General features: G+C 33.4%; 3 protein-coding genes across 4 annotated transcripts; 2 read left to right on the top strand and 1 right to left on the bottom strand.

Annotated features, from left to right (window-relative positions):
• The first annotated feature begins 4,876 nt into the window (after positions 1 to 4,876).
• Positions 4,877 to 7,396, top strand: LOC139873943 (peroxisomal membrane protein 11D-like). 2 transcript variants are annotated; one of them, XM_071861639.1, is made up of 8 exons: positions 4,877 to 5,055; positions 5,937 to 6,149; positions 6,234 to 6,308; positions 6,389 to 6,463; positions 6,554 to 6,634; positions 6,720 to 6,794; positions 6,891 to 7,064; positions 7,151 to 7,396. In XM_071861639.1, exons 2-8 carry the CDS (start codon positions 5,958 to 5,960, stop codon positions 7,184 to 7,186), a joined length of 708 nt encoding a protein of 235 aa, XP_071717740.1. In that variant the 5' UTR covers positions 4,877 to 5,055; positions 5,937 to 5,957; the 3' UTR covers positions 7,187 to 7,396. The 2 variants fall into 2 exon arrangements, with proteins under 2 accessions (XP_071717740.1, XP_071717739.1); XM_071861638.1 differs by having other exon boundaries at positions 4,879 to 5,055; positions 5,931 to 6,149.
• A 1,906-nt stretch (positions 7,397 to 9,302) lies between these two features.
• LOC139873927 (F-box protein PP2-A13-like) lies at positions 9,303 to 11,384 on the bottom strand. Its single transcript, XM_071861637.1, has 3 exons — positions 10,956 to 11,384; positions 10,698 to 10,816; positions 9,303 to 9,916 (listed from the first exon to the last, which is right to left on the bottom strand). The coding sequence occupies exons 1-3, from the start codon at positions 11,265 to 11,267 to the stop codon at positions 9,493 to 9,495; spliced, it is 855 nt and encodes a 284-aa protein (XP_071717738.1). The 5' UTR covers positions 11,268 to 11,384; the 3' UTR covers positions 9,303 to 9,492.
• Positions 11,385 to 15,804: 4,420 nt separating this feature from the next.
• On the top strand, positions 15,805 to 24,084 carry LOC139903984 (uncharacterized). Its single transcript, XM_071885920.1, has 9 exons — positions 15,805 to 15,835; positions 16,752 to 16,836; positions 20,978 to 21,026; positions 21,105 to 22,128; positions 22,455 to 23,204; positions 23,312 to 23,430; positions 23,508 to 23,837; positions 23,946 to 23,989; positions 24,045 to 24,084. Exons 1-9 carry the CDS (start codon positions 15,805 to 15,807, stop codon positions 24,082 to 24,084), a joined length of 2,472 nt encoding a protein of 823 aa, XP_071742021.1.
• The last annotated feature ends 303 nt before the right edge of the window (positions 24,085 to 24,387 follow it).

Below are 24,387 nucleotides of genomic sequence, written 5' to 3'. Positions count from 1 at the left end.
TTCCAACGAAGGAAAAATCTGTGAAAGTGAGTTATAGTCCCACTTTTAAAATCTATTAATTTTTGGATGAGAATACATGCAGTTTTATAAATGTTTTACAAAATAGACACAAGTGATCAAAATTACATTCTATGTTGAATTATCGAACCGAATATGCCCCTTTTTAGCTCGGTAGCCTAAGAATTGGTGTTTATTATAATTGCCACCAATTGACGCGAATTCTAAAGATAGATCTATTTGGCCCAACAAGCCTCATTCGAGTTACGGATGCTTTAGTACTTCGATTTATCATGTCCGATGAGAGTCCCGGAATGATGGGGATATTCTATATGCATCCTGTTAAGGTCGGTTACCAGGTGTTCATCATATGAATGATTTTTATGCAGATTGCATGTTGTTTATGAGAAATGGAAATATGAAATCTTGTGGTCTATTATTACGATTTGATATATATATATAGGTTAAACCTATAACTCACCAATATTTTTGTTGACGTTTAAAGCATGTTTATTCTCAGGTGATTATTAAGAGCTTCCGATGTTGCATGCTAATTTATGGACAAGAGTTGGAGTCAGCATGCTTGTATAATATTGTTTAAAAACTACATTCGAAGACTTAAATTGATGTGTAATATTATTGTAAACCATTATGTAATAATCGTGTGAAAATGCTATATTTTAGATTATCATTATTTGATAATCGTCGTAATATTTTTAAACATTTATCGATAAAATAAAGGTTATGGTCTCTTTTAAAATCGAATGCAGTCTTTGAAAAACGTCTCATATAGAGGTCAAAACCTCGCAACGAAATCAATTAATATGGAACGTTTATAAATCGATATGAACGGGACATTTCAAAAATGGGTCTTCAAAGAAAGACTGATATGGACGGTAATGAAACACTTTTAAAGCTCGATTGGTGACAAAAGGTTATGATGAAAGTTTTTCACCAGTCGCGAGCCTTAAAACAATTAGGATACTTATTTTCATGGTTACTTTTCATGATAATAAAATATGACTAATGGATGTCAAAACCGCTTTCCTAAATGGCGACCTAAGCGAGGACGTATATATGGTTCAGCCGGAAGGGTTTATGAATCCTAAGCATCCTAATAAAGTATGCAAGCTTCTAAAATCCATTTATGGATTAAAGCAAGCATCCAAGGAGCTAGAATCTTAAGTTTAATGAGAAAATCAAAGTATTTAATTTTTCTCATAATCAAGATAAGCCCTGAGTTTACATTAGAGCTAGTGGGAGCAAAGTGGTCTTCTTGATCTTATATGTCGATGATATATTACTTATTAGAAATAACATTCCAACTTGCAAGATGTCAAGTCTTGGCTTGGAAAATGTATTTCCATAAAGGATCTTGATGAAGCTACTTATATTATTGGAATGAGGATCTATACAATAGATCCAATTGGCTTATTGGTTTGAATCAAAGTACATACATTATCTTGCAGAGATTTAGCATGCAAAACTCCAAGCATGGAGCTTTGCCAATGCAAAAGGGCATAACCTTGAGAAAGTCTCAAAAGTCCTATCACATCAGATGAGATGAGACAAATGAAATGTATCACATATACTTTGGCTATATGATCCATTATGTATGCCATGATATGTACTATACTCGATGTTTCGTTAGTTTTGAGTTTGACGAGTCACTGTCAACATAATCCAGGTGAAGTACATTGGATTGTTGTTAAGAATATTCTTTAGTATTTGCAGAGTACTAATGATATGTTCTTGGTTTACGGTGGTTTGGAAGAAGAGTTAAGTATTAAGTTTTATACTGATTCTAGTTTCCAAACTGATCAAGATGATTCTCGATCCAGTCACGTTGTTTCTTTGTCATGATGGGCAAGACAGTTGATTGGAAGAGCTCTAGGCAGAGCACTATTGAAAAATCTACAACAAAAGCAGAATACATTGTTGACTGAGAAGCTGCTCAGAAAGCTGTCTGGATAAGGAAGTTTGTTGTTTTACTCAGAGTAGTACACAACATTTAATCTTCGATAATATGTACTGTGATAGTTCGAGTGTTAATATACTTTTGAAAGAATCACATGTACATAAAAGTATCTGGCACATTCTTCAAAAGTTTGACTACATTCATTAAGTCATTAAGAGGAATGATATTAGTCTTCTTAAAAGTTCATACAAATGATAATGTGGCTGACCCGTTCATGAAGCTCATGATGCACAACAAGCATGATGATCATTCTAGTAATACTGGACTTCATTATGCTGCTGATCTTTTTCATTTGTTATTTAGTATTTGGATATTTTTGGAACATTAAGCAGTTTTATATTAATGAATTGATATATAGTTGGTATGATCGTTTTTATTTATATCAATGTGTTTTATATTAGCATGTTTAATCCATGAATAATTGTTGATTATTCAAAATCTCCATAATCGGTCATGTTATGGGAATAACATGAATTAAGATTAATGTGAAATTTTGGTTATATTCATTGATGATGAATAGTTAACTTGTTGAGACCAAAATTCATATGTATTCATTGATGATGAATATTGGAATGACCCAACCATGAGATGTCACTACATGGATCGTAGTCAGTAGTGAATCTTTTAGTGATTATGTCTTTGTGTCCTTAGACTTGAGATGCACGCCCGTCTTGATGAGTGTAGCAATGTACTTTGATATAGTTAAACGCTGTCCTGAATAAGGCTGTTATAAAGACCATTATTGGGTATAATGTAAAGCTCGTGATAGACACTTGTATGCAATATAGGATTTGTTCCTCTAAAATGTTTGGAGTTAGATACTTTTTGAGCTCCTCGATGAATGAATAAGATATTTGTGTGGCCACACTCAGATGTAATTAAGATGATACTTAATTAATTTGGTGATCTAATTCAGTTCTAAGATCGAGAAACAAAATTGTTAAACAAATGAGAATGACCGATGATCCATATCTCAAGTTTAACTAAAGTATCTGAAACAAAAGGACGAATGACATTTAACACTTACCATAAACAGTTTCGAGAAACTACCCTCACGTGAATTTGGGGACAATGACGTGTTGCTAGACGCTTACCATTGTTTGTATAGTTACTTGGTGTTGTGCCATGCACAAGTGGGAGTCTGTAGGATTAATGTGCAAGGTACAACATATAACTATATGACCAACTTCATTTAAGCCTTCGGGGTCATACACATATACATCGAGACGTCAAATAAAATATATATGATGTATATATATTACTCAAGTAACAAAATAGTAAATCAAAATTAATTCATTTACTATTCATATGAATAGTAAATGAAACAAAATTAATTAATTTACTATTTACATGAAAGCGACATGATAGAGGGGATTTTCACTTTACTTATAATATACTCTGTATCTTGTTTTGAACAAAAAGAAAATCTCATTTGATTGTTACGTTTAACTAATATGGAAATTTGATTTCAAAAGGTATGATTTAAATAATCTTGGTGGCCAACAAAAATAAATAGTTGGTGGATGATGAATCATGTATTTGTTTAAATAATCGAATAAAAGTGACTCATGAGGTGGTTTGGTTTTTACTCCCTATTATATATATAGATGTTCTTTTAAGACTTGAAAGAAAGTAAGTAAAAAAGATAAAGAGAACAAGTCCCAAAAACCTTTGTGATATTTTTGTAAGAGGACAATCATCATTAGTCTTTTTTTACTCTTTTCAAAAGCATCATTTATACGGAGTATTATTAATCTTATTAATATAACTTGATTATATTGATAAGTTACTTGAGTTTGGACTAGCATCCATTGACGTTGTTTGAAGTGTAGTGTGGACTATCCTAAGAGATGGTCATACTTTTGAACGTATGTTTCTCTCCTTCAATTAGTTTCTTCAAGAAAGGTATATCGTTTACTCACTTTGTGAATTACATATTTTTGACAATTATTAGTGGTGTAACTGGATCTTTGGGATCGTTAATCATGTGCATGTTTTATTAAATTTAAATATATTAATATTTAATTTTGTAAATGGTTTATAAAATAATAATTGATTATTATTTTAACTATCTGCTGCGTTAATCTGGTTTAAAAGTACACACGATTTTCCAACATACTCTGCCTTTTCTGTAGTATGGGTTTTTTATGTCACCTTGACCCATTAAAGCAGATTAAATTCTCCAAAAATAAGTATTTGTGCATTAAACTTCTCGACAATTAATAGAAGTAGATTAAACCATATTACTAATATTACTTAGGAAAATGAACTTTTGTACTTGTGTTAGCTGTATTTGTGATCCTTTTGTAATTTTGTACTTGGCTTAGCTGTACGAATTAATTAGTCACATGTCACGATGTTTAGTGTTCATTTTTGTTATTTTACCATTTGTTTAACAGCTCTAGTTATTTTGCCAAATATCTAAACATGTTTAAAAAGCTCCAGTTCTTTCAACTTCTAACTACGAGCTTTCAGCTATCAGTTTCTAGCTATCAGCTTCTAACTATCAGCTAGTTGTACCAAATATATCCTAAATCTTACTGCATCACTTAAAACTTTCAACAACCCTCTCCCCATTACAACTCCCTCCTTCTCCATGATTGTCATGTTAACATTGTAACCTAAAAAGTATATCTTATCCACTTCACGTCACAGTTAACATTGTCCATAATGTAACATAAATTTTGTGTCTGAAAAATATTTGTTTTTCTGATAATTGAAAATTACTCGGCATATCCGTTGGCATAATAATAGTGTAAACAAATAACGAAACAAAATTTACAATTAGCCCCATAATTTATGTATTTCAGAAAAATAGAGAACCAAACATGGCCTTATCATATTCATATCTCTTTTCTAACAAGAAGACAAAAAGTATTTCGTTATGTTATTGTATTTTGGTATAATATATTTTTTGTGATTTACAAGGATTTGGAGTTCGGCACACTCATCAACACAATCCGATTAGTTTCTCTCTCACACACACATACTGTGTGTTTTCTATAATTAGGATTAGGATGCTGTGGAATTTTTAGCCCTAAATTTTCTTCTGCTCTCTCAATCTCTATCTTAATCAACAGGTAAACCAATCATCCCGCTAAGTCTCTAACTTGTAATTGTAATTTGATGCTCGTTATATTGAATTTTACTTATTATCTTTGTTTTAAGTTTGATGTGATTGTTGCTGCTGTATCATTTTTTTAATATTTTAATAAAATTCTTGCTTTTCTAAAAAAAAAAAAAGGAAAAAAGAAAAAGTTTGATGTAATCATCGATCGGTTTGTTATGCAATTATGTGTTTGTGTGAATATATATTTTATTTGGATTCAGTTGTTGAGTTGAATTGTGTCTACTTAAGTACGATTAGTTAAAGTTTAGTTTGTTATTGAGCAAAAAGTGATTTTATAACTGGTGATGACTAGTTGTAAGGTGTTAGTTGGTTTTATGTCTTATAGTTGTGCGCCCGTAGACACGGACCATTTGTTTTTCAAAAGATATAAGATAAAATAATATCTTATTCCGTTTGCAATCTCCCAGACTTAGAATTATGCTTCTAAGTATTGCAGATAGAATTATTATTTTGAAGATATAAAAACATAAAGACCTTTAGGCTACATCTTTTTTACAAACATGGTTCGTAGTTCTTCAGGCAAAAACATCTTTAAAAACAAACAACACCTTAGCTATGTGTGGTGGTCGCCCTAGGATTAGTCGTCTTGCAAACAGGTTAATTCAAAGAATTAAGTGGTTCTATCATCTTCAATACATGGAGTATGATTTTTTTAGCTGGACTGGGATTGAGTGATGAGTCTTCGTTTCTATTTATTAGAAATTTTATGTCAAACAATGTAAACACACAACATCCACTAGTTAATGAAGATTCATTGTAAATAGATTTCTTGTCAATTTTGCCATTATGCTTGTCTTTGTAACCATTTGGTTCCCATTTTGGTAGTTTTAGGTACACAGTAACATATAAAATATGAGTACACTAGACGTTGCTAGAACAGAACTTGCTTTCGCTGTTCTTTATTTGAACAAAGCTGAAGCCAGGGACAAGATATGCAGAGCGATACAATACGGGTCCAAGTTCGTGAGTAACGGTGAGCCGGGTACGGCACAAAATGTTGACAAAGCCACTAGCTTGGCCCGAAAAGTTTTCCGTCTATTTAAGGTACAATTTATGCCAAATTAATTTCGTCGCTTATATAGTTATATAAATATATAAATCTAAGATAGTTTTAAAACTTGTGTGCAGTTTGTGAATGATTTGCATGGTCTTATTAGTCCGACTGCTCCTGGAACCCCCCTCCCAATCGTCTTACTGGGAAAGGTTTGTATTATCGACTTCATATTTCAGTTTTATTAAAGTAAATATTTTCTTTTACTGATCCACAAATCGGCTTGTTTCAGTCAAAAAATGCGTTGTTGTCAACTTTCTTGTTCCTTGACCAAATCGTTTGGCTCCATAGATCAGGCATTTACAAGGTACAATATCATTTTGACCTGGATTGTACTAATTATAAACAAATGTCGAATGTCATGTTTAAATTCATAGAATTTTGTTGGTGTTGTTAGAACAAAGATCGTGCAGAAATAATTGGCAGGATCTCTCTTTTTTGTTGGATGGGCTCTTCGGTGTGTACTACTTTAGTTGAGGTACGTAGCTGACTTTCGCCTTTAACATTTATGCAATTTCGTTTTTCATTTTTCTTACAAATGATTGTCGATTTGTTATCTTCAGATAGGAGAGCTCGGGAGGCTTTCAAAATCTATGAAGAAATTGGACAAGGAACTCAAGGGTACCGATAAGTACAAGGTTCGTGTGCATCACCACTTCTTGATTATTTATTTATTTATTTATTTATTAATTCGTGTTGAACTTATTCTGTTGATTGAATCCATTTAAATGCAGAATGATCAATATCGTGCTAAACTTACTAAATCAAACGAGAGGTCATTGGCATTGATCAAAGCAGCCATGGATATCGTGGTTGCTGTTGGATTACTTCAGCTGTCTCCGAAAAAGGTCACTCCTCGTGTAACAGGAGCCTTTGGATTTGCCACCTCACTCATATCATGTTATCAGGTATGTACTTTTAGTCATCGATAACTTAATGCAAGAGTTTGTGTAGTGATATAAAATTTGGTTTGATAACTTTTTGTTCGTTGCAGTTACTTCCATCAACACCCAAGTCGAAATCTTCTTGAAGCAGATTAATGGCCAGTACCCACTGAATCTAGCTTTCTATGCCGTTAAAACGACTATTCAGATATATTTCAGTTACATACGTTGTTTGTGTATGATTTTTTATTTGCAGCCAACAATTGCAATTATGTATGCCACGTCTGCCTTATCTATATTCTGTGTATGACTGGTTTCTATGATTATAATTTATATATATAGTATTATTCGAAAAATATTTGTAGTTCATATTGTTCAATTATGGCGGTTGGTGTTTAATAGAGTATGAGGCGAGTAATGTTTAAGATCACATTGAATTAAGAGTATGTGAATAAATTTGATTTGGATGATTAACTGTACACAAGGCATTTTTTACTTTAACTAAAAGTTTATCATAAACCATTCGAAATCATTATCATTATGTTCATCTATAGTAGTATAAAATTAAGCAGATTTGACATTATAGTTATCCCAACGCTTTGATTTTTTCTCCAACTAAAAATACTTCAAAACGATTTTAATGGGTGCTCAAGGGTGCCGTGAACTTGTAACTATGCTGATTTTTACCCCCTTCAACTCAAAACGATTCGGAACACCTCTAATGGGCGTTCAAGGGCTGTGTGCACTCAAAACTCTTTTGACAACGGAAAGAAAGTAGGCCCCAATTCCTCCTTTTTACTTCGTTTGACCGATGAGTTAAACCAGCAAATAAAATCTTTTTAGAGAAAACTTCAGGGTAAAAGCAGTTATAACGCGGCGTCGCCACCACCTTTGACAGTGTGATTCATCAGCCGCTAATGCAGCGTTACCGGTGACAATTTTATGGTGTTAGTCAACCGAGTCACGGATAGAGATGGTGGCGTTTGGATATTGATCACACATGGAAGAACCTGAATGGCTGAGTTCTGTTTGGATAACTGCCACATGTCGCAGACTCATAAATTACGTTATTTTAAAATTAATCCATTATAATGTTTTAAATATATGTTATCTTCACTTATCGCTTAACAAATATAGATAGATTTAAAAAATCATTATAGATTTTAATTTGCAAATTATTTACTCCTTATATCTGAAATCTTTTTTTTACAATATATAACAATACAACTATTACTCTTTTCACTTTTGCAAGGTTTTTGTTTTTTATCATTCTTGGGAGTTGAATTTTGCAAGTGTTTAGCCTCAAATAATTCAATTACTTTATATATTCTTGATTTGCTTTTTTCTGTTTCTTCAAAGAAATGGAAGCAGTTGCAACTTGCAAGCGAGGAGATGTAGGTTAAGTATTGTTTAAAAGCCCATATTAGGCCCATTTTTATTTTATGGGCCAATTTTTTATTTTATCTACAAGCCCATCTTAAATTTATGTTTATAACTTTATATTTTAATTTTATGTAATAGTTAATCTTAATAAAATATTATTTTTACGTCTTTTTTATGTTTGATATGTATGTATTTTATTTTTTTAATATATTATTTTTATTATATTTATACAAAACTAGAAAAAGAAAATCAAAACTGGTAGGTCCATTTTGACATTTCCCCATTTGGGAATGTTACGGCATGATATTTGTCACCTCAGAGTCAGCAGACAAAAAAGTTGTATATGACACCACGTCATCGTCACCAGGCTTCAGCATTAAAAATGGTCTAAAGGAAGATGAGTTGAGAAAGAAACTCACATCCCTTTTTGTTTTTTTATAATAACAAATATTTTAATATATGTCAAGAAAAGGTGAACGTTTGATAATGACACCCCGATCTTGTGTTTTCTTTGAAAACCCATCAAACCCACCTTAAAAGAGTCATGTTGGGAAAGCACCTACACCAAGTAGCACACACCACTGTCACAAAAGTTGTAAATTATTTCGGCGAGTGGAGTTTGAACATACTCTTATACTATGTCAAAGCTTCCACATAGAGGTCCCAGCTTCAAAAGTATCAGTTACCAGTTACTAAACCTTTTGTATTTTATTGCTCTTATACTTTTGTACATGTACGTAAATAAACCTTTCCTATTTTTTAACAAAAAGAAAATAACGTATTTTCGATTCGGATATTAAATTATGTTTAAGTTCTGCTGAGACACGACTACAGTAGTAATTAAGACAAGAAAAATAACATAGCAGTAGCACCCAGAACAGCCCACAATGGTAAGAGCCTGTTAACAAATACTTTCTAAACTCATAACCAAAACTGTCAAAACTCGAGTATCATACAATGTTTAGTACATCAAATAGACCCCATTGTGGCATACCTTCTATACAAACTACATTATTTCACCAAGGTCTAAAACCACCAAAAAAATGTGATTAAATCGGACCATTTATCACTACAACAAATCTCTAAACTCTTTAACCAAATTACTAGGACATATAAGAACCGAATCTATAGCAAGACCACCTTTCGTATGTGTACAATCGATTTGTGTCAATGAGAATTTAATCTTCGTTGACACTTTTGGATCATTAACCACAACGTCACCCACATGATGGTACTCCCAGTTTCCCGTGTTCTCCAAGAAACACTTTGAAACTGCATGTTGACCATCAGGTGTTGTGAGTTGAAACTGGACCGGCTTTATGTCCCAACCATGAACACCCTCTTGGTTAGACAATCGCCTGCCTGGTCGTTTTGTATACCTACCGAGCCGAAGCTTGAATAATAAGGAATATGTTCCAACTGGAAACTGAAAGTCAATGTCTCCTTCTACCTCAAGCCACCATATTTGTTGGAGGTATGCAATTGTACGAAATCTGGTAAATACAAGTAAAGAAAAGTTAGAAACAAGGGGTAACTATCGAAAAGTAAAAGTCTCGACTCTTAAAAGTTGATTCATTTCGTACCCAGTTCTTGGCTACCAAGGGTCATTGGTCTAGTGGTATCGAGGTTTCCCTTTAACCAGGGTCATGGGTTAAGTCCAACCAACCACCGAAGCCTTGGCTTGAGTGGTATGGGGTGGGATCCAACTTGGGGTACTGCCAACCCTGGTTCAATTCTCACTCCAAGCGAGAGTTTCCAACCTTTGACGGTACTGCTAACATCAATGCGATTTGGGAATGTCTCAGGGGGGTTTTCCCAACCTTCGATGGTACTGCCAACATCGTCGCGAATTGGGTTTCCTCCTAACGTGTGTGTGGGTGGCATATGATCACGAAAGTAGTTAAGTCCCATGTGGGTGATGCCGATATCTCGGTTCGAAAAGAAATGGTTCAAGTCCAACCATCTAAGGTGGACAATATGTATACATCCGTGAAAAATTAAATCTTGTTGACTTGTGGTGTGTAAAGTTGCCTTTTAGTAAAAAAAAACTTCATGTTTTGAACTCAAAGAAATAAATTTTAGTGAGCCAAGATTCTTGATTTTTAAGTCACATTAAAGTGTTTCGATATCGACTTTGACCCATATTAATCCGAACACCTCAATTTCCAAACTACTAAACATTCATCAAGGTGTCTTTCAATAAGATATGCTAAATACAAATACAATTTTAGTTAAAATGATAAGTTTATACTATTAAATATAAATAAAGTATACCTTGATTCATTGGTCGGAATATAATTCCAGTATCTCCGATCATCAATTCCGGTGATCGTCAATGCCTTTGAAGATATCGACAAACAAACACCTCCGGTCCTCTTATCCACCCAAAATTGCTGAAACCAAAACATAAAACTCCAAATTAACATTACAAATACTTCCAATTTTGACTTTTTCTTTAAAAAGTCAAACAAAATAATTTCAAAATCAACAAAACCAGAAATCAAATTAAAACTAATTCAACAAAAGACAAACCTTATTTCGTGAGTCAAACGACACAGGTCGGGTCAATCGAGCATAAATTTCATTTTTCCCCAATTTGTTAGGGTTTTCAATTAAGTACTCATCAACCAAATACTGATAATTCGATGGCAATTTATGGTCCCAGATGAAATCAGCAGATGACGCAGATCTGAATGATCGATTTAATCTAGCTAATTTACAAATTTCAGGTGGATCTAAGTGTGTTAAAACAAGAGCTATACATGATTCAGGGATATCACCAAGTTTAAGTTTTGATGGATGATTTGAACCTTCTGGAGTAAGTAGTGATGAACTAGCACCCATATAGTGAAATTGAAGTGGTAGTTGGTAGGTAGGGATTGTGGATTACGGTGGTTGATGGCGGTTATTCGGTGGATTTATGTGAGAGAAATAAAACGTGAAATTGTGTGTGTGAACATATAGATTTGGCCAAAGACGCGGGTTTATCAGTTTATATTGAAAACAGACGATGTGGATATTGTGTTATTTTGTACGGAGTATTTTAATCGTAAGTCGTAATCGTTATTAATGCTACTCGAGAGAAATGTGTGAATGTCACGCGCTCATCGTGTGTTTACTTTTAGTCCTTTTTTATACTTACTTTTTAGTCCTTCTATTGTTTAATTATTTACAACTTTTTATATTGTAGTTATATAAACCTTTCGTTCTAACTAGCTGGCGACCTGGCTTTGCGACGATTCCTCACTATTGATTAACATTAATTACATAGATAATTATTGAGAAAATAATTATTTATCATTTTTTTAATTTTTCGTTTTGTCGAGGAAGGACCAAAAATAGTTATGTGATTGATTTGTAATAAGCGTGAAAGTAATTATTCATCATTTTTTGTTTTACTTTTCGTCTTGTCGAAAGAAAAAATCCAAATGCTCAATCAATAAAGTGAGACGTACATCAACGATTGGTACAAACTATTTAATAAAATAGGAAAACTATATATATATATATATATATATATATATATATATATATATATATATATATATATATATATAATAACAATAAACAGTTATTAAAAATGTGTTACGTGGTTAATTTATAATAAGAAAAAAAGTTAAGTAATAATAAAGTGAAAAATTATGAGATTGATATAATAATAATAATAATAATAATAATAATAATAATAATAATAATAATGAATAGTTATTATATAGGAAAAATTATGTGATCGATTTAGAATGAATGAGACGATTAATGGTTAAATTATAAGATGTGGTAAATTTATAAAAGTTATAAAGTGAACTATTATAAAGAGTATGTCTAAAATATAAGAAAATAAAAGTTTGGGGTGGATTTGTGAAGCTTATAAAAGTTACTATTCATTTGCCCTATACTTTTTAGATATATAGATTAATAATTAATTTATCCATCAATTTTTTTATATTTTTTTTGAAAGGCAAACCTACAATCTACACACGAAATCACGATATCAATGTTCTAAAAGAATCGAATTTGTTTGAAGAATTATTGGATGGTAGAGCTCCAGAGGTTCGATTCAATATCAACGGACGTGAATTTGATAAAGGCTACTACCTGGTAGACGACATTTACCTAGAATGGGCAACACTTGTCAAGTCGTTTAAATGTCCAATCGAGCCAAAAAAATATAAAGTTTAAAAAAATAAAAAGCGGCAAGAAAAGATGTCGAGCGAGCTTTCGGGGTACTTCAAGGCCGTTGGGCGATATTAAAACACCTTACAAGACCATTTAAATTAAATAAGATCCGACAAATCATGTACGCTTGTGTTATACTACATAACATGATAATTGAAGATAATGGGTGCAATATATGTGACCTCGAAGAAGACTATCTCAGAAACCCAGCTAACCTCCCTCGACGTACCTGGTCGGAACGAGTTGAAGGTCATGACCGAATTTCACGAGAGTTGTGAGATCGAACCACACATCATAGACTTCGTAACCATTTGATCGAGCACATTTAGACACTCCCGGATGATTATCTTGTTCGAAATAATTAGTATTATTTATTATCTTTAATTTTAGTAATCTTTGTATGCTTTAATTTATAATAATGTAATGTAATATTTTTATTTAATGTAATGTTTATTTTATAATAATGTAATGTTATTTTTATTTTAATAAAATATAATGTTTAATTTTTATTATGTATTTAAATAATAATTGAAAATGAGTAAAGTGGTATGGTGGAGTTTATGATAGAGAGCAAATAGTGAAATGAATGTGAAAGAAATGTTAAAGGTGTTGTGCTGATGTGGCGCTGATGTAGAGGAGAGAAGGTCTGTTAAAGAATAGAACGATAGTAATGTTAAAGAAATATTAAAGGTGTTGTGCTGATGTTAAAGAATAAAGAAGGTCTCCTCCAGATCAGCGCCAAATCAGCATAACACCTTTAACATTTCTTTCACATTTATTTCAATATTCGCTCCCAATCATAAACTCCACCATCCCACTTTACCAATTTTCATTTATTATTTAAATACATAATAAAAATTAAAAATTACATTTTATTAAAATAAAAATTACATTACATTATTATAAATTAAAAATTACATTAAATAAGAACATTACATTACATTATTATAAATTAAAGCATACAAAGATTACCAAAAATAAAGATAATAAATAATACTAATTGTTTCGAACAACGGGAGTGTCCAATTGTGCTCGATCAAATGGTTACGGAGTGTATGATGCGTAGTTCGATCTCGCAACTCTCGTGACATTCATGACCTTCAACTCATTCTGACCAGATACGTCGAGGGAGGTAAGCTGGGTTTCTGAGATAGTCTTCTTCGAGGTCACATATATTGCACCCTTTATCTTCAGTTATCATGTTGTGTAGTATAACACAAGCGTACATGATTTGTCGGATCTTATTTAATTTAAACGGTCTTGCAGGGTGTTTTAATATCGCCCAATGACCTTGAAGTACCCCGAAAGCTTGCTCGACCTCTTTTCTTGCCGCTTCTTGAAATTTTTTAAACTTTATATTTTTTTGGCTCAATTGGACATTCAAACGACTTGACAAGTGTTGCCCGTTCTGGGTAAATACCGTCTACCAGGTAGTAGCCTTTATCAAATTCACGTCCGTTGATATTGAATCTAACCTCTAGAGCTCTACCATCCAATAATTCTTCAAACAAATCCGATTCATTTAGAACATTGATATCATTATTCGAACCTGTTGGATCGTAGAAAGCGTGTCAAATCCACATATCGTATGATGCAACCACCTCGAGCATTATTGTTGGCCCTTCATGATCCCCCCTCTTGTAATGACCCTGCTACGCAACCAGAAAATTTTTCCAAGCCCAATGCATGCAATCGAGACTACCTAACATGCCCAGAAAACCATGCATTTCAGAGTGTTTATCATGCAATCGGCAAACGTCATCTTCAGTAGGTTCCTTAAATACTCAGCCGATAACAGATACACAATACATTTACAATAATTCTCTAAACAGTCAGGAGAAGTTTGTCGGCCCATATGTAAATATTCATCAAACTCATCAGGTGCAATTCCGTATGTCAATTGACGTATGACCGATGTACATATCTGATAAATATTGAACCCAAGTTGGTGGGTACAATCATAACGTTTTTAAAATAATTTAAAATAACTAGGTAAGGGTTGAGCAGAGTAATTCGTAATAGCATAAGCAATACGAAGAAATAAGCATCTGCTCATTCGGTAGAGTTTTCTGAAAAAATCCCCTAGAAAAGTTGGATCGCCGGAAAAGTAGTCATTGAACAAACGAATTCCGATAGCAATTCGGTCTCTGTTCAACCAACGTCTCCTCCTAATTCTCTTAGCATTATCTTCAGCATCCAACATATCGAGCGAGTCGAGTACATTGAGTGCATTATAACCGCCTTCAATCATATCTACATCAGAATCTGACGAAGGGCTTTCGTTATCGCTATCCAAACTCCAACGACTATATCAAATGATTTAAAAAAACAAAAAAAAAACGGCTATATCCAAACTCCAACGGCTATATCAAATATCTAAATAATTAATTGATTTAAAATAAATGAAATTTAAATTTTGTGTATAAAAAAATACCAAAAAAGCCCACTAGGACCCACACCCAATTCGTCAACATCCGCTGCAGTAGTAACGAACAAGAACAGTAGCTGAAGCTGCTTATGGTTGTTACTCGGTGGCGGGAAGTGGCGGTACCCGGTCACGATGCATAAGCAGTGGCCTAAGAATACATAATAATCTCTGATTTATTTTTTATGAAAAGTATAATAAATATTATTAATATATGTCATGAATTTACAACAGAGTGGGCTGCAATAATGAGCATGCCTAATGATCACACTTTGTCACGAATAAAAGATAATAGATAGTAGCTATATATACATACAATAATTAAAGAAGAACTTCTGTAAATGATGTTATGTGTGCATCGCATCTCGAATCGAACTTTGTTTATCTCACATAGCTTCCTGGATCGGAAAGTCATAGTAACTGCTCAATCTTTTTGCCTTTTAAACGATGAGAACTCCAATCGAACGATTTAACTTGTATCTTGTTTAAGGAAATCGGAGGATTCCAGCGATCACCTTTAAAGATGATTTGGTTTCTATTTTCTCAGAGAAGATAACCGCATGACCATTCCACCGCTTGCCAAAGTTTTCTCCCGAAAGCCGACATTGTTTCAGAAGAATTACCTCGAAACATTTTACTAATGCATAAATTTGTTACACTCCCGAGGTTCCACCATTTGTAAACTCAATCCCACACGTCAAAAGCATGTTTACATGATACCAAGGAGTGATCAACTGATTACCATCATCACAAATAAGACATCGAACCGGGTGTAGATCAATGTCTCTTTTATCCAACTCCACTCATACAGGTAAGCTGCGTTTTAAAGCTCACCAGATAAAGATTTCAATCTTTTTTGTACCATGTTGTTACGCTCAGTGGCACCATCTTTTGCTGTTGTTTGGTTCCCGAGTATATTATCATCAATTATCTTTGATAGTTTCCTTATCGTTAGCAGACCATTGCTCGATAACATTCATTTCCATGAATTAGATAACCCGCAATAAAATGTGTATGAAGATAGCAAAGTAACCGGCTCTTCTAATTCAGCAACAGTGCAACCTCTAGGTGTATGCAACTAATTCCATTTCCAGCGAATTTGATCTCCATCCACCTCGAACCTTTCCTTTATGGTACAACTTCCAGACGGTATAGCCGCAAGTATTTGTCTTTTAGCTTCATGTTGTCAATCCAATAATCATCCCAAAAGTTTGTGTTCTCACAAGTGTAAACAGTTTTAATGAAGGCGTTTGAGAATGAAATGCTTAAATCATCGATATCCCTACCTGCACGAATTATTCTTGGTCAAGTGCTCCCGGAGGGATTTTGATGAGTATCACTGTCACAACAAAAACCTCGCAATGCCCGCATATGCTTCTAATTATTTTTACCCATAAGGCCCCCGATTCAGTTTTTAACCGCCACTACCATTTCGCAAGTAAATCAAGGTTTTGCTTTTAAGTGACCCGAGATTTAACCCCACATTCCCATATGGTCAAAGAACATTTTTCCATTAGGCCCATGAGATTTTATTTTCCGACCCTGACCTACCCAAAAAAGGTATGTCTAATACACTCTTAAGTTTTTAAGATACATACCGAGGCATGAAAGGGGGAGAAGTAGTACAACGGAAGACTATAAAGGACCGATTTAACAAGAGTAACTCAACCACCATAAGATACCGTTCTAGCTTTCCAATCCAAAAGTCTACTTTTAAATTTCCCAAGAAAGAAGGGAGGAGAAGATTAAGGCTATTCTTGATGAGGCTATTTTTGGAGCTACTCCAGTTGCACCGCCAGTTGATACAAGATAGTAAAGACGATGAAGATGATCACACAAGAGAAAATCCAAAATCCAGTAACTGACCCTGTTGCAACTCTCATAAATTGTTAAGTAAGCTTTCTTGGTTCATAATGAGGTTTGGAATAGTGCATAAAAGGATGTTTTAGATAATTTATCATCATTATCCAAACCACCAAAATCGTTATGAAAATGCACGTCCAAACACATCTAATGTGAAATTTTTGCCTAGTAAATTCATATTTTGTACTATTGAAAATATAATAAATATAATTATATTTTTATATTATTTATATATATATTTTATGTGGTAGGATCAAGAGGGAAGTAACCAATCGGGGGGAAGCGGGGGGAAGCAAAAACTTTTTTTTTTCTTTCGTTTTTTGAAAAAACTTTGTTCACGAACATTATAGATGAGATGAAAATATGAACATTTAGTAGAGACACTTTGTGATAAATATTTTTATTTTGGCGGAAAAACGCTCGAAGAAGTAATATATAACAATTATCGTGTTTTTCGAGCGTATGTTGAGGTTTTAGATATTAGGGTTTGGATATTAGGGTTTAGATATTAGGGTTTATAGGGTTTAGATATTAGGGTTTAGAAATTTAGGATTTAGGGTTTAGATTTAGGATTTAGATTGAGTTTTTAACACGAACGGTTTAGAGTTTAGGGTTTAGGGTTTAGGGTTTGGTGTTTTGGGTTTATGGAATAAACCCAAAATACCAAACCCTAAACCCTAAACTCTAAATCGGGCTAAATTTTACTTCACAAAACATGAAAAAAAACGTTAACATTCTTCTAAAACAATATTATCTTGAATGTTATTTTTGTCGATCGTTTTCCCGCCAAAATAATACTAACATTCATCATGAAGAATGTTCTTATTTTCATCCAATCTATAATGTTCGTGAACAAAGTTTTTTCAAAAAACGATTTTTTTTTGCTTCCCCCCGCTTCCCCCGATTGGTTACTTCCTCATTGATTCTGCCCCTATATATTATTTACTTATATGTTTATTAATATTTAATTTTTACAGTCTTCGATGGAGGTTTTTTCCACTAACTTCGTTATTACTGATTCTTGAATAAGAATTTATTGAAATTGTACGTAAACCTTGCTTCTTCACAATTTTCATACTTATATATCCATTGCGCTAACTTATATAATGGCCACTGGTCTAATCATGAACCAAGATATAAATCCATCAAAAGGTCAACAATGGAATCAAGATCAATGTTTTGCGTATGGAGGTTCGGGTTGGATGAAGTTATGAGATAAGAAAACAATTTGTATACTTCATCATGATGGACGATTAGGTAATATTTGTTCCCATAGATTTGCCATTAAAATAACTCCGCTTTACTGTTTGTGTGTTATACAGTGCATATGATCGTTATTATATATACGTGTAAGGATAGATGATTCAATCTTTCTGTTAATTTCAATCCAAGTGTACTAAAAATATTTACATTAATATATTGTCTTTCATAGTTCAAAAGTATGTGAATAATAAGTCCATTGGAAAATAGTTATTGACATGTAGTTGTAGACTATTAGTCCTACCAATGACTAGTCTAGTCTTTTTATGTGGTATTTGACCAAATAACTTTTGACTTATGTTCGAGTCTTCTTATAAACGATATATGTGATATGTGATGAAGATGGCCTTAATTGAATATATGGTTGTGATTTAAATATATCGAATTACATTAACTTTGTTTTTCGAACTTGAATTGATGTTATTTCCTTCACGCATCCATTTGTAATTTCGTAATTTGTCTTATGCTATTTGATGGCTCACAATACAAACTATTTGACTAGGTTTCATACTAGCATAACATGGAACATGAATGCATAAGGGAAGGTGAAGGCTCACATAGAAACTTTTTGAGAAGCACTCCTGCAAGAAAACGGAATAGCTAACGCGCCCCTTATTGAAAAGTCAAGAATATTGAATGATCGATATGAGAAAGAAGTAATTTTAACGATTTGTTTGACTATTGTGCAACACACTGGCTCCTTATAAAGATTTCTTTCGTGTGAAATCTGCAATTTCAAATTAAGTTTGATTTTGTAGTGATTATGATGTCACATTCATTGCCAGTTTTTAATATTGCATTATGCAGATTTTCTTCGTGAAAAATCTACAATTGCAAATAATTGAGAGTCAAACTAATTTATTTGTCGCCACTTTGTTGCCTTTTGTGTATTCCTTCTTTTATTAACCATTAAAATGACCAAATAACTGACATAAAACAATCTCGTATTTGATGAAACAATGCTTATGCCATGTTTGAATTCAATTATCTAACTAGAATCCGTAGCGTACATCAACACTTACATTTTGAGGTTGGTTTATATTATCTTTAGATACTATTCCAAAGTAAGATCCTCCCATTTTATTTACATTTCCATACTGCTATTTATAATTTACATTTGATCGATCATATATCTGTAATAGTCACCAATAATAACAATTCTTAAAGCTAATATTCACAACTTTCGTGCAACACACGGGCTCATAATAATAATAATTGCTAAAACTAATATTCACAACCCGTGTAACACACGGGCTCATTAAATTAGTTATGGAATATAACATATACGAAATGTAACAACCTCGAACCGGGCCTAGATGTAAATGACCATTTTGTCATTTTATGTTAAAATATAAATTTTAATAATTATATGTTTATAATTTTTTGAGTATTTGTTTGAATGAGTTTTGTGACATCACGGAAAATATTTGTTTATTTGAATTGCACCTCAACAAGACCGCCAAATGAGGTCTGTTGCGTTACAGATAATTGGTAATCCGTGTGAAATGTGGAATGGTATTTCCTTCCATTGAAGAAACCCCCATTTACTTAATACTATGTATTCCAATTTATTTCTTTTTTGGGAAATTTCTTACACACTTATGCATACACAAACACACCCTAACTCTATGTCATATCAAATTCTTGTTGGTTTTTATTCGTGTAATCAATCCTTTGTGATTATCAGAATCCAAACAAAGTATGAATATCTGAATCTGAGATGATTGTTATGTATTTTTATGGTTTTTTTTTGTGTAAGTTAGAGTTTATGTTTGATTCACGATTCTAAGTGTTTGTAATGCTTGTTTGTTGTTTGATATAATTTTTATATGTGTTATATGATGATTTTGTACTACTGGATTGATCAAAAACAAGTTGACATTGAATTTAGGTGTTAAAAAACCAAAAACATCAAGTTGGTGATGTTCTATTGCTCTCACATGAGTGACCAGCTCACTCGCGCGAGTGAGGCTGATTTCCACGCGAGTGACAGGTCACTCATACGAGTGAGGTCCATGTCCACGCGAGTGAGGTTCAGAGGTCACTCTTATGGGCATGGTTGCAGATCTCGGAAGTTCTCGGCGAGGTCTCGGCGGGATCTCGGTTTCAAAATTCAGACGAGAAGTTTTTGCCTTCTCGTTGGGATTTCTCGGTCAACGTAGCGATATCTCGGTCAACTATCCATTTTCTCGTAAATCTCGCGAGATCTCGCGAGATCTAGGCCATCTCGCGAGAAATTAGTCAATATTCTGGTCAAATTATTTTTAGGGTTTTTTTTTTTACAAAACGTAATAGCGGCCACTCCAAATCAGATTTACTCTCTGTAACAAAGAAAAGGCGATTAGGGTTTCAATCTGCAATAACTTCTCCTTCGATTATCACTTTATCAGGTATTAATTTCATTTTCATTTAATATTTCTTCGATTTTCAATTTAGATCTTCATCTATCATCATCTATAAACTTCGATTACCAGGTTCCTAATGTGTTGTATACTTATTACTTGTATAATTGACTAATTGTATTGTATATTTGTACCATCTATGATCTATGTATCATAAATTCATAATTTTGTGTTGTAAACTTTACTTGTTGAGTTGTTGTCATTAGTTACTTTGTGGATACATTTGATAATGTGGTAAAGTTGATTCACATAATTGTATTTTATTGTGTAATTACTAGTAGGTATATAAAATAATAATGTAGTAAAGAAATTCGAATTTGTGTTGTATTGTATGATTTGTATCATCAGTAACTTTGTGGCTAGTTAGTGACTTAGTGTACCAGTGTATGTGTATGATACTATGATCCATACCTTTGTGGTTCCTATAGTTATCTCAACAACTTTGAAGTTGTGCTTAATCTGTGTATGATAATTCAGGTTCATAATAATGTTGTATAGTTGTATAGCTTATGTGTATCATAGTAGTGTATCACATTGAGTTTCTTTTAATTGTAGAGTTATAGTTCAATGACAGAAGCATCTACGGGACCATCGATTAACACTACGGCTTGTAAAGAACTCAAGAGAAAATCTGATGATGTTGGGTGGAAATATGCGTATTTGGCAAATGCAAACAATTTACAAAGAGTGAAATGTACACTTTGTGGCAAGGAAATGTCGGGTGGTATACATAGACTGAAAGAACACATCGCGGGTGTAAGGGGAAATGTTCAACCATGTTCTAAAGCCAAAAAAGTAGATAAAGACAAATGTCAAAAAGCTCTTGATGAGCTAGACTTAAAAAAGAAAGCTAAACAACATCATGATAGATATTTGAGAGAGGAAGTAAACATTCGTAGGGAAAACCCGATTGACCTTGATGAGATGCAAGAATCGTTTGGAGAATTGAAGTCACAACGTTCTTTTGGTCCTATGGACAAGTTTACATCCGTTGAAAAGGGAAAGGGTAAACAAACTAATCTTGAGAATGCTATGAGAAAAGAACAACTTATGCGTGTGAAGGAGTACATTGCTAGGTGGGTTTATGAATGTGCGATTCCATTTCACGCTATTGAGACGGATAGTTTCAAAGCTTTATTGGAGGCGGTTGGTCAATTTGGATCTAATGCTCAACCTCCAAGTAGATATGAGTTGGGAGAATCTTTGTTAAAAAGGGAGATGGAAAGAACAAATAATCGTTTGAAGTTATATGAAGATGAATGGGCGGCAAATGGATGCTCGATCATGACGGATTGCTGGACTGATGCTAAAAGAAGGAGCATCATGAATTTATGTGTCAATTCAAAGTCGGGTACCGTTTTCCTCTCATCTACAGAATCTTCTGATCAGTCTCACACTAGCGAGCACATATATGATTATGTCGAGAGTTTTATTCAGAAAGTCGGTCCCAAAAATGTTGTCCAAGTTGTGACAGACAATGCCTCAAATAATATGGGAGCGGCAAAGTTGTTGAGGGAGAAACGAAGTACAATATTTTGGACATCGTGTGGGGCGCACACTATTAATCTTATGCTTGAAGGTAATAAATTATTTATTGTACATTGTTACTGATGCTATTTATACTGCTGCTACTAAACTACTACTGTTAAACTGCTGCTACTAAATTATTTATTATACATTGTTACTTATGCTTGAAGTTGTTGCTATTTTATCTTTCATTGTTACTGCTGTAACCAAACTGCTGCTACTAATCTGCTGCTACTTATGCAGTCTGCAACTAAACTGCTGCTAATAAACTGCTGCTACTAGACCACTGTTAATTTTACTTGCTACTGCTAAAAAACTGCTGCTATTAAACTGATGTTGCTACTACTACTATTTATAAGTGTTTATTTATTTTTGAAGGTATTGGTAAGGAACAAAGGTATAAGTCTATACTTGATAAAGCAAGGAAAATAACAGTGTTCATTTACTCCCATCATAGAACGTTAGCTTTGATGCGGCAATACACGAAGAAAAGAGATATTGTGAGACCGGGAGTTACAAGGTTTGCTTCCTCTTTTCTTACTTTACAAAGTTTACTTGATAAGAAAGGGCAATTAAGACAAATGTTTGCGAGTAACGAATGGGAAGCATGTAAGTCATCAAAGACGAAGGTGGGGGGTGATGTTTATAAGTTGGTGAATGACAACAAATTTTGGGCCGGCGTGACAAGCTGCCTAAGTGTGTTTGCACCTTTAGTCAAAATTTTACGAATGGTAGATGCGGATTGGAAGCCTTCCATGGGTTTTCTACATGGTGAGCTCAAAAAGGCTATACAAGAAATAAAGGATGCCTTGAACAATAGAAAAAGTTTAGTTAAACCTATCATGGATATCATCTTAACTAAGATGGATGGTCGATTAGATTCAAGCCTACATTTGGCGGCTTATGTTTTGAACCCTTATTATTTTTATAATGATATAAGTGTTCAAAATGATGAAATTGCGAATGATGCGGTTGTTGAGGTTATTGAGCGAATGTTTTGCGATGATTTTGAGATGCAAAAACTAATAGTGTTGGAGGAGTTGCCGATTTACAAAAGCAAACAAGGAAAATTTAGTCGGTTACTTGCACTCAAAGGATGTGAGAAGAACGATGATAAATATGATCCGGGTAATACAATTAAGTATCATATATCATATAAAACTATATTATTAATATTAATAGTTATTAGTTTTTTTATATTTATCAACTTATTTAATTTATCTTTTAAATTGTAGCAAGTTGGTGGGCAAGTTTTGGTGCCTCCACTCCTAATTTGAGACGGGTTGCTATAAGGATACTTTCCTTAACTACGAGCTCATCGGGTTGTGAGAGGAATTGGAGCACTTTTGAAGCAGTTAGTGACTATAAGTTTTAAATAATATATTACATGTTAAATTATCCTTTTTAATTATACTATTCTTAACTTTGCAGGTGCATACAAAAAAAAGAAATAGACTAGGGCCATCTAAGTTGAACAACCTTGTTTATGTTCAATTTAATGCAAATTTGTTGGATAAAAACAAAAGAAGGAGGGAGAGAGGACATGATACCCTATTATCGAGAAATGATGCAAGTGAGGCACAAGATTGGATTTTAGATGAAGAATTGATTGCGGAGGCACAAGATGTGAATGAAGCTTTACCACCTCGAAGAAGCGTGAGAACTCGGGATCTTTTCGAGGATTTTGAGTCGGAGAGTGAGGTGGAGGAAGTAAATGAAGAATTTGAATACGAGTCGGATGGAGTTGAAATCCTTGAACAAGTATATGAACACGACAACCTCTTCTACGATGTTGAAGAATAATGGAATTCTACTTTATGTTTTGTTAATGCCATTTGATGTTTAGTGTTTTTGGTGTAATTTGTGCAGAATGATGCTACTGATTTTCTACTACTAATGATGCCATTTCATATGTAATAATTGTTGGTAGCTATTTTACATTGCTATTGATGTTATTTTACATTGTAGATTTGTAGTAACTTCTAAATCTCTTGCACCTACTGATTAGCTAGTGATGTTATTTATATTTTATATATGTATAATATTTGAGTCTTCAAATGCACCTATTATATGATTTATTATATTATAAAAGTTCAAAAGTCAACTAAAGTCAACGCCCGAGATCTCCCCGAGATTAATCCGAGATGCCGAGATCTCCTCAAAAAAGTCTAAACGAGATCTTCCCGAGATCCGAGATCTCCAACCTTGCTTACGGGTGACTTCTCACTCTTACGGGTGACTTCTCACTCTTACGAGTGAGGTGCCAGCCCACTAGAGTGACATTTCAGCCACATGAGTGATATTTTCAGCA

This window comes from Rutidosis leptorrhynchoides, chromosome 1, assembly GCF_046630445.1.
Source record: "Rutidosis leptorrhynchoides isolate AG116_Rl617_1_P2 chromosome 1, CSIRO_AGI_Rlap_v1, whole genome shotgun sequence".
NCBI lineage: Eukaryota > Viridiplantae > Streptophyta > Magnoliopsida > Asterales > Asteraceae > Rutidosis > Rutidosis leptorrhynchoides.
The sequence above is the reverse complement of the archived record's forward strand: the minus strand, read 5'-3'. Positions and strand labels throughout refer to the sequence as shown.